At 49.2% G+C, this 13,761-nt stretch overlaps 1 protein-coding gene across 9 annotated transcripts in view; it reads left to right on the top strand.

The window, feature by feature from the left end:
- Positions 1–13,761, top strand: part of KANSL3 (KAT8 regulatory NSL complex subunit 3) — a 64,933-nt gene that overhangs the window by 34,104 nt on the left and 17,068 nt on the right. For 3 of the 9 annotated variants that reach the window (XR_007513580.1, XM_049856458.1, XM_049856457.1), the window contains exons 15-22: positions 1,206–1,283; positions 3,315–3,506; positions 3,954–4,035; positions 4,800–4,933; positions 5,805–5,914; positions 6,440–6,662; positions 7,020–7,153; positions 9,074–9,212. Coding sequence is in view for 8 of the 9 variants with exons in the window: in XM_049856458.1 (XP_049712415.1) it covers positions 1,206–1,283; positions 3,315–3,506; positions 3,954–4,035; positions 4,800–4,933; positions 5,805–5,914; positions 6,440–6,662; positions 7,020–7,153; positions 9,074–9,205 (1,085 nt within the window). In the remaining variant the exon portion in view is untranslated. The other 6 variants (XM_049856463.1, XM_049856462.1, XM_049856459.1 and 3 more) reach the window with 5 other exon arrangements.

Genomic DNA, 13,761 nt, shown 5'->3' on the forward strand with positions numbered 1-13,761 from the left:
GCTGCATCTTCCCTTTCCGAGGTGCTGCCCAGCTGCTCCTGCAGGATGAGGGCTCTCAGCTCATGTGTGCAGGGAGATTGACGTCATTTATCAGGTTCCAGGGCAGCTCAGCTGGCCTAAGGCCCTTTCTCTGTTTTATCCCTGAAGCATCAAGACTCCCACACTGGGGTCTGTAGCGAAGTTCATCAGGGGTGTCAGCAGTTAGATTTTGGTTAGGCTTGGCAATATTTGTGTGGTTGAAATTTGAGCTTTGAGAGCAGCAAGCGCTACATAAGAAGCTATCGAAAGGGAGGGGTTCGCTGATAGGGAGAGAAGAGGAAGCAGCCAGTGGCTCTCCTTCCCTGCTTTGATCCAGCTGGTCAGGCTCTGAGGTGAAGCCTCGGGCATGGCTTTTGGTGACGTATCCAGGAGCACGCCCCATTTGAGGTTCTCTGGGGAGTGGCAGTGCCCGGGAAGACTGGCTGTTGAGCAGAGAGGCGTGGAGTTGACAGGACATGGTCTGCTCACGTCTCCTTTGTTTCTTGTAGTAAAGCCAAAGGGTCAGAACTTAAAGCCAGGCCTCTTAGGGGCTGGCCTGTAAGCGCAATGCTAATAAAGGGCATAAGCTTGAGTCCTTGGCTGAAGGCAGAGAAGAGGTCAGGTCCCCAGGGTCTGCATGGCTGCCCTGCAACCTGTATCTTCTTGAACAGTGGGTGACCAGAGACAAGTTCTGGGTGGGTAGTGATGGAGAGAGAGAGTGAGGGGTCTGCTGTGCTTCCGGAGGGCCTGGGCAGTCGAGAATCAGGAGTGCTAGAAGGCTGGCTGGCGAGCTGGGTGTCCAGACAGGGCCCAGGGTTGTGGAGGAGAGCAGCAGCTGTAGAGCCTGGCTTTGTGGAGCTGATGGACAAGGGGGGATGATGATAACGTTTCCTGAGGGAGCCCTCACTGTGTGCCCCACCCTCTGGGCATTTGACTTGCTTTAGCTCGTGTAGTCTTGGCAACAGTCCCATGAGCTAGGTACGTGTTACAGTCAGTCTCCCATTAATAGGTGATTCCACGGAGCTGTCAAGTGGCAGAGTCAGGTGTCACACCCATGCAGTAACTCCAGAAAGAGCCCCTGTTCTTGACCAGTGTGCTAGAACTTTGTCTTATCTTTTCCTCGCTCCCTCTCCTTCTCCCCTTCTCCGGCTGGCTGTGACTCTGTGATTCTTTCTGATTCCTTCCAGCACAGTTTGCTGCTTTTCTGAAACAAAACATGCTGGTGAGGAAAGCTGTTCCTCCCGGCAGCTCCTCCTGTCTCTTTGGTGAGTACTGTTCTCCTTTCTCCCTGCATTCCCCTCTCCCCGCTCTCCCCTCTCCCTGCTCGCCCCTCTCCCTGCTCTCCCCTCTCCCTGCTCGCCCCTCTCGCTGCTCTCCCCTCTCCCTGCTTGCCCCTCTCACTGCTCTCCCCTCTCCCTGCTCTCCCCTCTCCCTGCTCTCCCCTCTCACTGCTCTCCTCTCTCCCTGCCCTCCTCTCACTGCTCTCCCTCTGCTTTCCTTCCTCCCACTCCCCCCTCCTCCCTCCTCTGTCCGTTTTGGTTTCCACCTGCTGTTGCTGTTTTCTCCGCTTTCTGCCTTTTCTGTCTTCCGAGTCTTTTCTTGCTGCCTCTTTTTGCTCGCTGTGTAGTCTTTCCTCTTTCTCCTTCCTTTCTGTTTGCCTCTCATGTTGTGTCGTCCTCCTTTTGTCTCTTATTTTTGTGCTTTCACTGTGGTTTGTGTCTCCTGTGTACCTGGGATCCCTGCCTGTGAGCCTGAGTCTCCTTGTACGTTTTTCTCTCTCCCTCTCTTATGCTAGTTTCATCCTGGCCACTGAAATCAAACGACTTACCAGCATAAAATTTTCAGCTCCTTCTCCTTCCACCATCTGTCCTGTTTTGACTTTAGCTAGTGCACTTACACTCTCTCTGCAGTCCTTTCGGCTGGTTATGTCAGGTGGTCTGGGCTAGCTCCCTGTGGTCCCCCCCTTCATGCTTGTGTCAGTGCTGCTTCCCCCCCCGCCCACTCCCTGCTTGTTTATGCTAAGAAGTAGGACTGGGGGGGCTTATGGGTGGGCTCCCGGGCCTCAGGAGGAGCTGTCTCTGATGGGGCCTAAGGGATGACTTGAGTCTGGGAGGCTTCCGGGTGGACCCCTGGGTCTCAGGAGGAGCTGTCTCTGATGGAGCCTGAGGGATGACTTGAGTCCAGGAGGCTTCCGGGTGGAGCCCTGGGTCTCAGGAGGAGCTGTCTCTGATGGGGCCTGAGGGATGACTTGAGTCCAGGAGGCTTCCAGGTGGAGCCCTGGGTCTCAGGAGTAGCTGTCTCTGATGGGGTCTGAGGGATGACTTGAGTCCAGGAGGCTTCCGGGTGGAGCCCTGGGTCTCAGGAGGAGCTGTCTCTGATGGGGCCTGAGGGATGACTTGGGTCCAGGAGGCTTCCGGGTGGAGTCCTGGATCTCAGGAGGAGCTGTCTCTGATGGGGCCTGAGGGATGACTTGGGTCCAGGAGGCTTCTGGGTGGAGCCCTGGGTCTCAGGAGGAGCTGTCTCTGATGGGGCCTGAGGGATGACTTGGGTCCGGGAGGCTTGGCCACGTGCGGGGGGAGTCTGATTCAGTGGAGGAGGAGGCCTGTGTGAACAGAGGGCCTTCCACACTGGTTCAGATGGTTGCCTCTGGGTAGGAGCTGCGAGGCTGTCTGGGCTGCCATGCTCCCTAACCCCGTAGCTACTGCTCAGAGCCAGTCCCAAGTCCTACTGATAATCCTTGTCATTGTCTCCTTTCGGCAAGCAGACCCTCAACCTCAGGCGCTTAGAGCAGAGGGGATTCAGATCCTTGTGAAAACGCTCTCTTTTAGAGAGAGCTGGATGGCCTGTTCTCTCTGTGGGTTCATGTAGAATGTTTGCTGTCCCCAGCTGTGTGATGGGGGGAGGCTTGAAATGAAAATTATCACAGTTTTTTTTGAGTCTGGGAAGCACTGTTTAAATCCACTTGGTGAGTCCTCTGTTTTGTTGGCCTTTGTTAGGCAGGGTCAGGGCCCCTCCCTTGTCTTTCTTTCCCCACCAACTCAGGGCCCCCTTACACCTGACTCCAGGGCAGGGATGAGGGATGGGGATGGAGCCCTTCTCTAAGACGGGCAGGGTAGGTTCCACCACAGGTGGGACCTGAGTGAGGTGGGCCTCAAGCATTAGTGTTTCCTCTGAAGCAAGACCCTGTTCTTCTGTGAGTACGTTCACACGTGGGTGTGTCTGTACTTCTGTCCGCTCTCAGAGCTTGTGGGGCTCTTTTGGGTTGTGGAGACTCTCACCTCACCCCCACGTCCTAGTTCCCATTTCATCAGAACAAACGGAGGAAGTGGAGAAGGAGGACCTCAGGGTCCAGCTGAAGCGGCACCATCCCTCCAGCCCTCTTCCTGGCAGTAAGGCTTCCAAGCGACCGAAGATCAAGGTGTCCCTTATCTCCCACGGGGACGCAGCTGGAGGTGCATGTGCTCCTTCCCAGGGAGGAGCCCCAGAAGGTGAGCTTCTCTTGGCTCGTTTAAACAAAAACTGACAGAGCTCTCCCGGGCATATAACGTTGCACTCTTGAGGCTACTTGCTGGACGTCTCAGCCTGCACTTAGTGTGAGAGGAGCCTGGCGCAAAGGAGGCACGAGGTTGCACGTGGGGAGAGAACGGGCAGTGACCTGCTCTGAGCAAGAACCAGGGTGGCAGAATACGAGAGGACACTGTGGGGTCATTTGAAGCATTATGTATCTTGTTATTTTTTGGTTTCTGTTAAAGGTAATAGAACATTCTAGAAAATAGAAGGAAAAGATAACCCAACTCTCCTTACTGTAATGTAGTTCTTCTTTTTAATCTTCCTGTCTTTGTCCATATTGCCTTGCATTTAGCCTGACTGTGGAACCCTGAAAGGTAGGGGCTAGACAGGACTGACTGTTGGCCTTGGGGCTTTCTGTTCTGCAGTGTCAGGGGGGAAGCCCGTCACCATGACCCTGGGGCAGGCGTCAGGGGCCAAGGAGCTCACAGGACTTCTCACCACAGCCAAGTGAGTCTGGTTCCTGTCTGTCTGTCTCTGTTCCCTTTTGCTCCTTCACCCCTTCTCTGACCCACTCAGTGCTTTGGGAAGATGGTAGATTCTGGATTCTGTCAGTTAAGGGAATGTAACATCTTCCTGATTGGCGTCTTCATCTTTCTTCTGGGTCAACTCAGAGTTCATATTTATTTAACGATTGCAAAGCGTTCCCTAGCTCTTGTCCAAGGCCTGATGTCCTTACTTTCGGCCTGATTTTTAGAAGAGCTGTTGTTAGCTGCTGTCAGGTTGGCCCCAACTCATGATGACCTCGTGCACAATGGACAAAACGCTGCCCAGTCCTGTGCGTCCCCATGATTGGCTGTGGATTGGACCATTGTGATCCACAGGGTTTTCATTGGCTGATTTTTGGAAGCAGATCACCAGGCCTTTTCTTCTAGTCTGTCTTAGTCTGGAAGCTCCGTTGACATTTGTTCAGCATCTTAACAACACACAAGCTTCCATGGACAGAGGGTGGTGGCTGTCCGTGGTTGAATTGGCTGGGAATCAGATTTGTGTTTCCAGCATGGAAGGCAAGAATTCCACCCCTGAACCACCAATGCCTTCGTGTCAGAAGGACAAGAGGCTGACTTTGGAAGGTGGGATGAAGAAACCAAAGGTTTTAGCCTTGTGTCCGTTTCTGAAAACCTTCCTGGGGTCTGCGCTGGCTCGCTCCCTGTGTTGCCAGGTCCTGGGGCTCTCTGGCCTTTGGATAATGGAGCTCCTTTCTTTGTCTCCAGGTCAAGTGCTTCTTCTGAAGGGGGACTGTCAGCCAGCCCAGCCTCCTCAGCGGTGTCCAGCAGCACTGCGCCCAGTGCTGTGCACACACTCCAGAGCCGCTTGGTGGCCGCCTCTCCAGGCAACTCCCTTCCAGGTATCTTGTAGCCCGGCTTCTCTCCCTCCCAAGTGAAAGGCTGGTTCTCGCAGAGTGTCCCTAGAGCGGTATCTGGAGGATGCTCTTCTGGACCTCAGCCTTGTCATAGAGGCTTGACGTGAGGCTGGAATTAGATGTGGGGTAGGGGGTTCCTTGTCCCCAGTATCTTCAGTGAGTAGATACTCCCGTCTGCTGATATTGTGCCCTGTACTATAAGAAAGGTAGATAACTGGTGGGGGATATTTGTATTTCATCTGGCGTTTTAAACACATCTGATGGAATAAAACAGCTCTGCTGGGGTTTTTTTTGCTGGGCATTAGCAAAACGAGACTTTTTCTGTCTAAGCCTGTCTGCTTGCTTCTAACACCCCATCCCCTGCGTGGAAAAGCTTGTTGCCTGAGCTCAGCGGGGCTGAGGCTGTGCAGCCCCTCCTCTCCTTCTAGAGGGCCTTCCTCTGCTCTGAGTCTACTGGACTGTGTGTGAGGTGAAGGGTAAGCCAGGTATTTGGAATTCTTTTGGCTTAAAAAGCTCTTCCTCTCCCCTGGAAAGAAAGGAGGGAATTTTAGATTGCTGAAAATTCAAGTTCTTCTTGGTTCCTCCTAAAGTTTTCCACAATGTAGCACAGGTGGTAGTTTGGAACAGGTTGGGGACTTGCAGAGGGAACCGTTGCAGTTTCTGGCACAGTGCCTTTCCTTAGGTGGCGTCCAGCATGCACCAGGGAGACTTTCTTGGCATCTTCCTGAGCAGTGGGGACGTCCCAGGGAGAGAACCCTAGTGTTTCAGTTGATGCTAAGGGTGGATGGGCACCGCTGCTTTCAGGGTAAGTACAGGTGATTGAGCCCATGCTGATACCTGTCACATCTTCCTCCAGGGGCCACGTCAGCCAGCAGCCTCCTCCAGGGCCTCAGCTTCAGCTTGCAGGACATCAGCAGCAAATCCTCTGGCCTCCCAGCAAGTCCCTCCCCAGGGCCAGCCCCCCAGGTGCGGATCTACCAGGTGTGGGAGGAGGCCTCCTTAGCACAGTGGTTTTTCAGGGAGAATGGATCTGGGATCAGGGGGTCTAGAACAGACAGCCTTCTGACTACACAGCTGGGAGCTACTGAAGGTTAAGGTTATATCCGTTACTGTGTGACCTCAGGCAACTTTTTTGACTTGTTTGTGTCTTTGTGGTCTATAAAATGGAGGTGATAATGGTACCTCCCCCACAGAGTTGTTGTGAGGACTGATGCAGTGGTCAGGAGCTCTGCTGCCGACCAAAAGGTTGGAAGTTCGAATCCACCAACCACTCCTTGGAAACCCTGTGGGGCAGCTCTGCTCTGTCCTGTATAGCTGCTGTGAGTCAGAATCGACTCAGCAGCAGTGGGTACATGCGAAATGCCTGAAAGAGTGCCTTGCAGGTAGTAGGCATGCAGTACACGGTAGCCCTTGGTAATGTTTTCTGGGCCCTGCAAACGCAGACCTTGCTGTTAGGCGACAGCTTCTGAGCCCTGGGTTTGTGTCCCACAGGCCACCAGTATGAAGTTGCCCACCCCCATGCAGAGCCTGGGTGCCATCACCACCGGCACCAGCACCATTGTCCGAACCATTCCTGTTGCCACCACTCTCTCCTCCTTGGGTGCCACTCCTGGTGGGAAGCCTACAGCCATCCACCAGCTGCTGACCAATGGGGGCCTGGCTAAGTTGGCAAGCAGCCTCCCTGGCCTGGCTCAGATCTCTAATCAAGCATCAGGTGAGTCTCAGGAGAACTGTGGAGACTCCCAGACTTGGGAGCTTCCCCCAGGGCCTTCACATCTCACGTGGGCAAGGTATGATATTGAACCCAACCCCACAGGGCCCAGGCCTTGACCCTGAGGGGTTCAGCTGTGTGGACGCATCCCAAGAGAGGCTGAGAGAACACAGGCTGTCTGCTGTTACCTTTCGGACCAACTAATGACACAGATGAACTGTCTGGGGAGGAGGCCGAGGGCGGATTGGGGTGGTGCTGTTATGTGGGGAAGAAACTCTCCAGGAAAGGAAAGCCTCAGCAGAAAGTGGGGGCTGTGACTAAAAAAAAAAAAAAAACCCTGCTTTTCTATGTCTCTCTCAGGCTTGAAGGTTCCAACCACCATCACGCTGACGCTGCGTGGCCAGCCGAGCAGAATCACCACGCTGAGCCCTGTGGGCTCAGGAGCAGCCCTGTCAGAAGAGCCGGCCCCCCAGGCTCTGCCCTCCAGCTCACAGGTGAGTCAGCCTGGGAAGACTGAGGACACAGACCCCAGTATTGGGAAGTTTGGGGCTGGCTGATCGGAGGAGCTGCTGATGCACTGGACTTGTAGGCCTGTCACATTCAGATCTAGACTTTGGGGTTTGTGGTTTGTAACCGAGCAAGCCTTGGACCTCTTTGAGTCTCTCCTTTTCTATAATGTTCGCTAGTTGTTGTGAGGATTAAATATGTTGAAGTGTGTGCCTGCTAGTTAATGTTTTGTTTGCCCCCATTCTTGGTTTCCTCATCCAGGGGTTATAGTTAGAGGTTTCCATTGCCATCAAGTTGATTCCGACTCATAACGACCCGACAGGACAGAGTAGAACTGCCCCATAGAGGCCTGGTGGATTCGAACTGCTGACCTTTTGGTTAGCAGCCATGGCACTTAACCACTAGCCACCAGGGATTCCAGTTCCAGTTAGAGGTTTGGCTAAAATTCTTTCTGTGAACAGCAGCATTCCAGCGTTGTACCTTCCCAGGTCTTGACTTGCTCTGCTGTCTTTCGAGGATACAACTGGGTATTTATAGCTCCTACCACAGAGCTCATTGTCACTTTCTGTTAGTTGATTGATTTCCATTGTGACCTTTTCTAGTAAAACGTTTCTAATCTTAAATGGTGATCTGAGGAGCCACCCAAAGGTTGGAGGTTAGCAAAAAACATGGTTTGAGTCTGGTATTGAGTGTGCTTTCCATCAGCATCCACTGTCTCAGCCATGGCCTTCCTGTGTGGGCTGCATGACCTCAGGCCCGGCCCTGTCCATCACTCCACCTCGCCAGCCCTGCCAGGAGCTGGCGACGCCATACTGTGGCAGAGGATAGTCCCCAAATGTTTCCAGAAGCTTTTCCACCTCTTCACTGGGGGAAAAATCGTGTAGATTGTTGCCTAACGTTCACTGGGTTCAGGGCTACCCCTCCCACCTTTTTGCAAAGGGGTGGAGGTTTTTTAATTTCCTTTATTCCTTATTTTTTTAGTTACAAAAGCGATTGTTCTTATTTTAGATAATGCAAACATTAAAGAAATATTTAGAAAGTGAAAATTTTCCATAACACGGCTCCCAGAGATTATTAAAAAAGAAAATACAGGCCAAACCCACTGTCATTGAGTTGATTCCGACTCATGGTGGCCCTGTAGGATGGAGTAGAACTGCCCCACACGGCTTCCAAGACTGTAAATCTTTATGGAAACAGACTGCCACATTTTTTTCCCGAGGAGCAGCTTCTGGGTTCAAACCACTGACACTTTGGTTGACGGCCAAGCGCTTTAACCACTGCGCCCCCAGGGCTCCTTCTTCAGAGATGATAGCCACTGTTAATAGCCTGATCTGCCGCCTTCCAGATTTTCCTGTCTGTACAAGTGCGTTATTTATTTTGGACAAATATAGGATCACAGAACATGGACTACTTTGTGACTAGCCTTCATTTATAAAATGCGTGGTGACACCAGTCCCTGTCTTTATGGAGGGAGTGGCTGCCTCGTGTCTCACTGGGAGCATGAAAGCATATTTCGTTACTCTCCAGTTAGGCAGCGAGTGAGTTATGTCTGTTTTTTGGTATCGTAAATAACGATGCAGTGAATGTCCTTGTTCGTAATTCTTGTCTCCCTCTGGAAACAGTTCTCTAGGCTACACAGATCAGTAAGCGGAGGGTATAAGCATCTCAAATCTAGCTAGCTGCTGGTTGATACGCTCCCAAACAGCTTTGCTAGTTTACAGTTTGAGTCACAGAGAGCAGAATACCTGTTTTCCTATCCCTTTGCCAGTTGTGGAAATCAATATTTTTAATTTTATTAATCTGATAAAGTGAAAAATGAAATTTTGTTTTGAAGTACATTTTCCTGGTTATTAATGAGATTGTATGTTATGAATTGCTTGGCATGTTCTCTATTTATTTGATTTTAGCAGCCTTGTAAGTTCAGAGGAGCCCCGGTAGCACAGTGGTTAAGAGCTCAGCTGCTAAACAAAAGATGGGCAGTTCGAATCCACCAGCCATTCCTTGGAAACCCTGTGGGGCAGTTCTGCTGTGTCCTGTAGGATCGCTGTGAGTCAAGAGTCGACTTGAGGGCGCTGGGTTTTGTTTTTGTTTGGTTTTATCTGTTCAGATATTAATCCTTTGTTATACAAGTTGCATGTAGTTTATTCCTGTCCCTTGCTTTTCCTTTTTCTTTTCACTTTTTGTTTAAACATTGAATGCTTGTCTTTTAACTTTTATTTCTGGATTTTTTTATCATAAAAATATTTAGAATTTTTATATAGTAAAATCTTCAGATCTTTTCATTTATGGCTCCAGAGTTTTGTGTCTTGATTAAGAAGCCTTTTGCTTATTTGTTCATTAGTCCACTTGGAATTTATTTTGTGCTAAGTGAGGTAAGGATCTGACTTTATTGATGAGTCCATCCATCCCTCCTGCGTTAATTTGAAATCAACTGTAACCGCATTCTGGAATACTGTACACACACGGGCCTGTTCTGTTCCCGTCTGTTCTTACCCTAGTTTTTTCTAATTTTTGTGCTTTTATCTATTTTTGTTGTTGCTTTAAGTGAAAGTTTACAAATCAAGTCAGTTTCTCACACGAAAACCCGCACACACCTTGCTATGTACTCCTAGTTGCTCTCCCCTTAATGTCCATTCAGCCAGCTTCTGACCCCCTCTGCGTTCTCATCTGCCCTCCAGACAGGAGCTGCCCACATAGTCTCATGTGTCTACTTGAGCCAAGAAGCTCACTCCTCACCAGTATCACTTTCTGTCTTATAGTCTAGTTCAGTCCCTGTCTGAAGAGTTGGCTTTGGGAATGGTTCCTGTCTTGGGCTAACAGAGGGTCTGGGGACCATGACCTCCGGGGTCCTTCTGGTCTCAGTCAGACCATTAAGTCTGGTCTTTTTACGAGAATTTGAGGCCTGCATCCCACTGCTCTCCTGCTCCATCGGGGATTCTCTGTTGTGTTCCCTGTTAGGGCACTTATTGTTTGTAGCCGGGTACCGTCTAGTTCTTCTGGTCTCAGGCTGATATAGTCTCTGGTTCATATGGCCCTTTCTGTCTCTTGGGCTCATAATTACCTTGTGTCTTTGGTGTTCTTCATTCACTTTTGTTCCAGGTGGGTTGAGACCAATTGATGCATCTTAAATGGCCACTTGCTAGCATTTAAGACCCCCGACGCCACTCACCAAAGTGGGATGCAGAATGTTTTCTTAAGATGTTATTATGCCAATTGACTTAGATGTCCTTTGAAACCATGGTCCCCAAACCCCTTCCCCTGCTACGCTGGCCTTCAAAGCATTCAGTTTTCAGGAAACTTCTTTGCTTTTGGTTTAGTCTAGTTGTGCTGACCCCTCCTGTACTGTGTGTTGTCTTTGTCCTCACCTAAAATAGTTCTTATCTACTATCTAATTAGTGAAAACCACTCTCCCTCCCTCCCTCCCTGCTCTCGTAACCGTCAAAGAATATTTTCTTCTCTGTTTAAACTATTTTTCGAGTTCTTATAGTAGTGGTCTTATGAAATATTTGTCCTTTTGCAGCTGACTAATTTCACTCAGCATAATGCCTTCCAGGTTCCTCCATGTTATTAAGTGTTTCACGGATTCATCATTGTTCTTTATTGATGTCTAGTATTCCATTGTGTGAATATAATTTATCCATTCATGCATTGATGGGCACTGTTTAGTTATCTAGTGCTGCCATAACAGAAACACCACAATTTCTCCTTAACAAAGAGAAATTTATTTTCTCATAGTCTAGTAGGTTACAAGTCCAAATTCAGGGCATCAGCTCCAGGGCAAGGCTTTCTCTCTCTGTTGGCTCTAGAGGAAGATTCCTTGTCATCAGTCTTCCCCTGGTCGAGGAGCTTCTCTGTGCAGGGACCCCAGGTCCAAAGGACGTGCTCTGCTCCTGGTGCTGCTCTCTTTGTGGTATGAGGTCCCCAACTCTTTGCTTGCTTCCGTTTTATCTCTTGAGAAAGAAAAGGTGGTGCAGGCTGCACCCCAGGGAAACTCCCTTTTGGACCAAGGAGGTGACCTGAGTAATCCTTGTAACCACAAGCAGAGATTATGATTAATAACACATAGGAAAATCACAAAATGGAGGACGACTACACGTGGCCTAACCAAGCTGACACATGTTTTGGGGGGACACAGCTCAATCCGTTACAGGCACCTTGGTTGCGCCCATCTTTTTGTTGTTGTAGTCAGTGCTGCAGTGAACATGTCTTACCCTAGTTTTATATGATTGTTTAATAATGCAGAGCCTCAGTTCAAGGCAGTGTCAGTTCTGTTTCTAGTTTGCTGAGATCTTTATTCTTTTCTTTTTTGATAAATATTGGGTTTTGAGTTTTGTGTAGTGCCCTTTTCAAATCAAATGAGATGAACCAGCATAAACATTTCCTTTTAATCATTTGAATTGATGAATTACTGAAATAGATTTCCCAGCTTCAAACTCTCTGAGTTCCAGAGTCAGTGGCTATTCAGTGTGTCCTATTCCTGAATGTTTTTTTTTTTTTTTGCACACGCTCACATCTCTTTTGGTTGTGCATACGTGGGAAACAACACCCTATAAAAAGAACACCAGAAAAAAAAGAAAGAAATGAGGCAGGCGTTTCGGGAGAGAAGCGTGTTCTGTTCTTGATTTGCTCTCATTTTACTTAGGATTGTGGCGTCTGTGTTAATTGGTGAGATCAGCCTGTAGTTTTCTTACCTTCCACCTCCCACTTTTTTGTGTGTGCTTTCTTCATTTGTATAAAAGGGGTAGTTGTATCCTTGTAGAATGAGATGGGAAACCTTTTGTTTTCCCCGTGCTCTAAAGCATCTGCATAGTATAGAAAGTACCAGTTCTTTGATGGTTTTAAGGAAAGTGACCATAAAGCCATTTGGTCCCACTTTCAGACATTCTGAGCCTGTGCTGATGCCATGTTGATGGACAGCTAGAAACTGGTCCAAGTCACGTGACACCTTCTTTCTGCATCAGGTCGTCCTCTTCAGCTTGCTGTAGGGTGGGGGAGCGGTTAGTGCTGGGAAGAGAGCAGGGGTGGTGGAGGATTCTCCTTTTCCACGGCAGAACTAGAGCACAGAAAAAAGGCCTGGATCTGGCTGCTACGTGATGGTGTTAGCTCAGAGGTTTTGTTTTCATCTCAGTTAAACAGGAGTTCTGGTGGTGGTCTGGCCACGGGAGATGTTACTAGATGAAATGCGCTGACCCAAAAGCTCCTGACAGTTACTCCCGGTTCAGACTGCCAGACGGCATGATGGCATGGAAAGAGCACTGGCTGCGGGATCCTGGGTCAATCACCTAGCCTTCCTGGGTTTCAGTTTTGTTGTCTGTGAAATGAGGAAGTTGACCTAAGTTAGTCATTGTTGTGGTGGCGGAGTTGAGTAGGGACTGTCTCAGAATCTTTGGAAACATGAAGTTTAAAAGGTTTCTAAGCTACTCATTTCTGAGACACTTAGAAATTTTTGCAGTGACTGGATAATTGTTGATAGTAAGGTATTGTTTGCCTTTTTATATGTGATAATGGTACTGTATTTGAGTTTTAAAAAACGTGAATCCTTCTTTATTTTTATGATACGTACTGAGGTATTTATTTAAAAAGAAAAAACATCATAAACCCTGGCATAGATTTCTCTAAGACCTGTGCACGCACTTAATTATCTATTTTGTTTCTGCCACTAATTAATATTTACTACAAGTGTCCTTTATGGAAATGAGCCGCTCTGTACTTTTCAAAGCCAAGATGATGGGAGAGGGGGGACTGACACTGTGTCGGGTCCTGCCTCGAGAGTCCTTAGAATAGGCTCCTCACCTGTGGTCATGAGGCCTCTCTCTCTGCACTGCTGGCCACATGTGACCTTGTCGTGCTGGCAGGCAGCCCTTCCGGCTGGCCATCCACACAATGGGTATCACTGCTGCCTTTGCAGTGGCCCCTGGGAGAGTGGGCTCACTCTCAGGTACGTTCATAATCAGGGCGGAGTCATCATCACATGCACAGCCCTGCCTTTGGGAGGTGGATCCTTTGAGGTTTTGAAGTCAAGCCCTTCTTAATTCTTCCCTTCCTGTTCTCTCCATCTTCTCCCCTTTGCCGAAGTCTTGGAGCCCTCTTAGGGGTTTTCCAAGGGTGAAATCTAGGAAAGTGGGGAGACCTTAGCCTTGGTGGAAAAAGGGTAATCCTCTCTACCTTGTTTCCTTCTTCCTGAGCTGCAGGACCCCCACAACACCTAAAACATGCACAATACCTAAGAAATGATGCTGTCACTATAATGGAAAGTTTGTCTTCCAATTCTGTCACCCCTGACAATTCACTGATGTCCTTTTTGCCTGCATTCCCTTCTTGTCCTTAAGCGTGATAATAAGAGCTGTCCTTTCTGGTTGAACACACACAGAAGGTGTTTTACCTGGATCGTCTCGTTGAATCCTCACAACAACTCTGTGAAGTAGCTGAGAAACAGGAGGCTCAGAGAACATGAGTAATTTACCCTGAAAAGTGGTGGAAGGGGCTCTCTGACTGCACAGTCCATGAACAGGTTTTTGTGCATCCAGCCTTTTCCCTATTGAGAATTACTTCTTTGGCATAAATTCTCAGGAGTGGGATGGTTGGGACAGGAGGT

The sequence above is a fragment of the Elephas maximus genome, chromosome 17 (assembly GCF_024166365.1).
Source record: "Elephas maximus indicus isolate mEleMax1 chromosome 17, mEleMax1 primary haplotype, whole genome shotgun sequence".
In the NCBI taxonomy this organism is placed as follows: Eukaryota; Metazoa; Chordata; class Mammalia; order Proboscidea; family Elephantidae; genus Elephas; species Elephas maximus.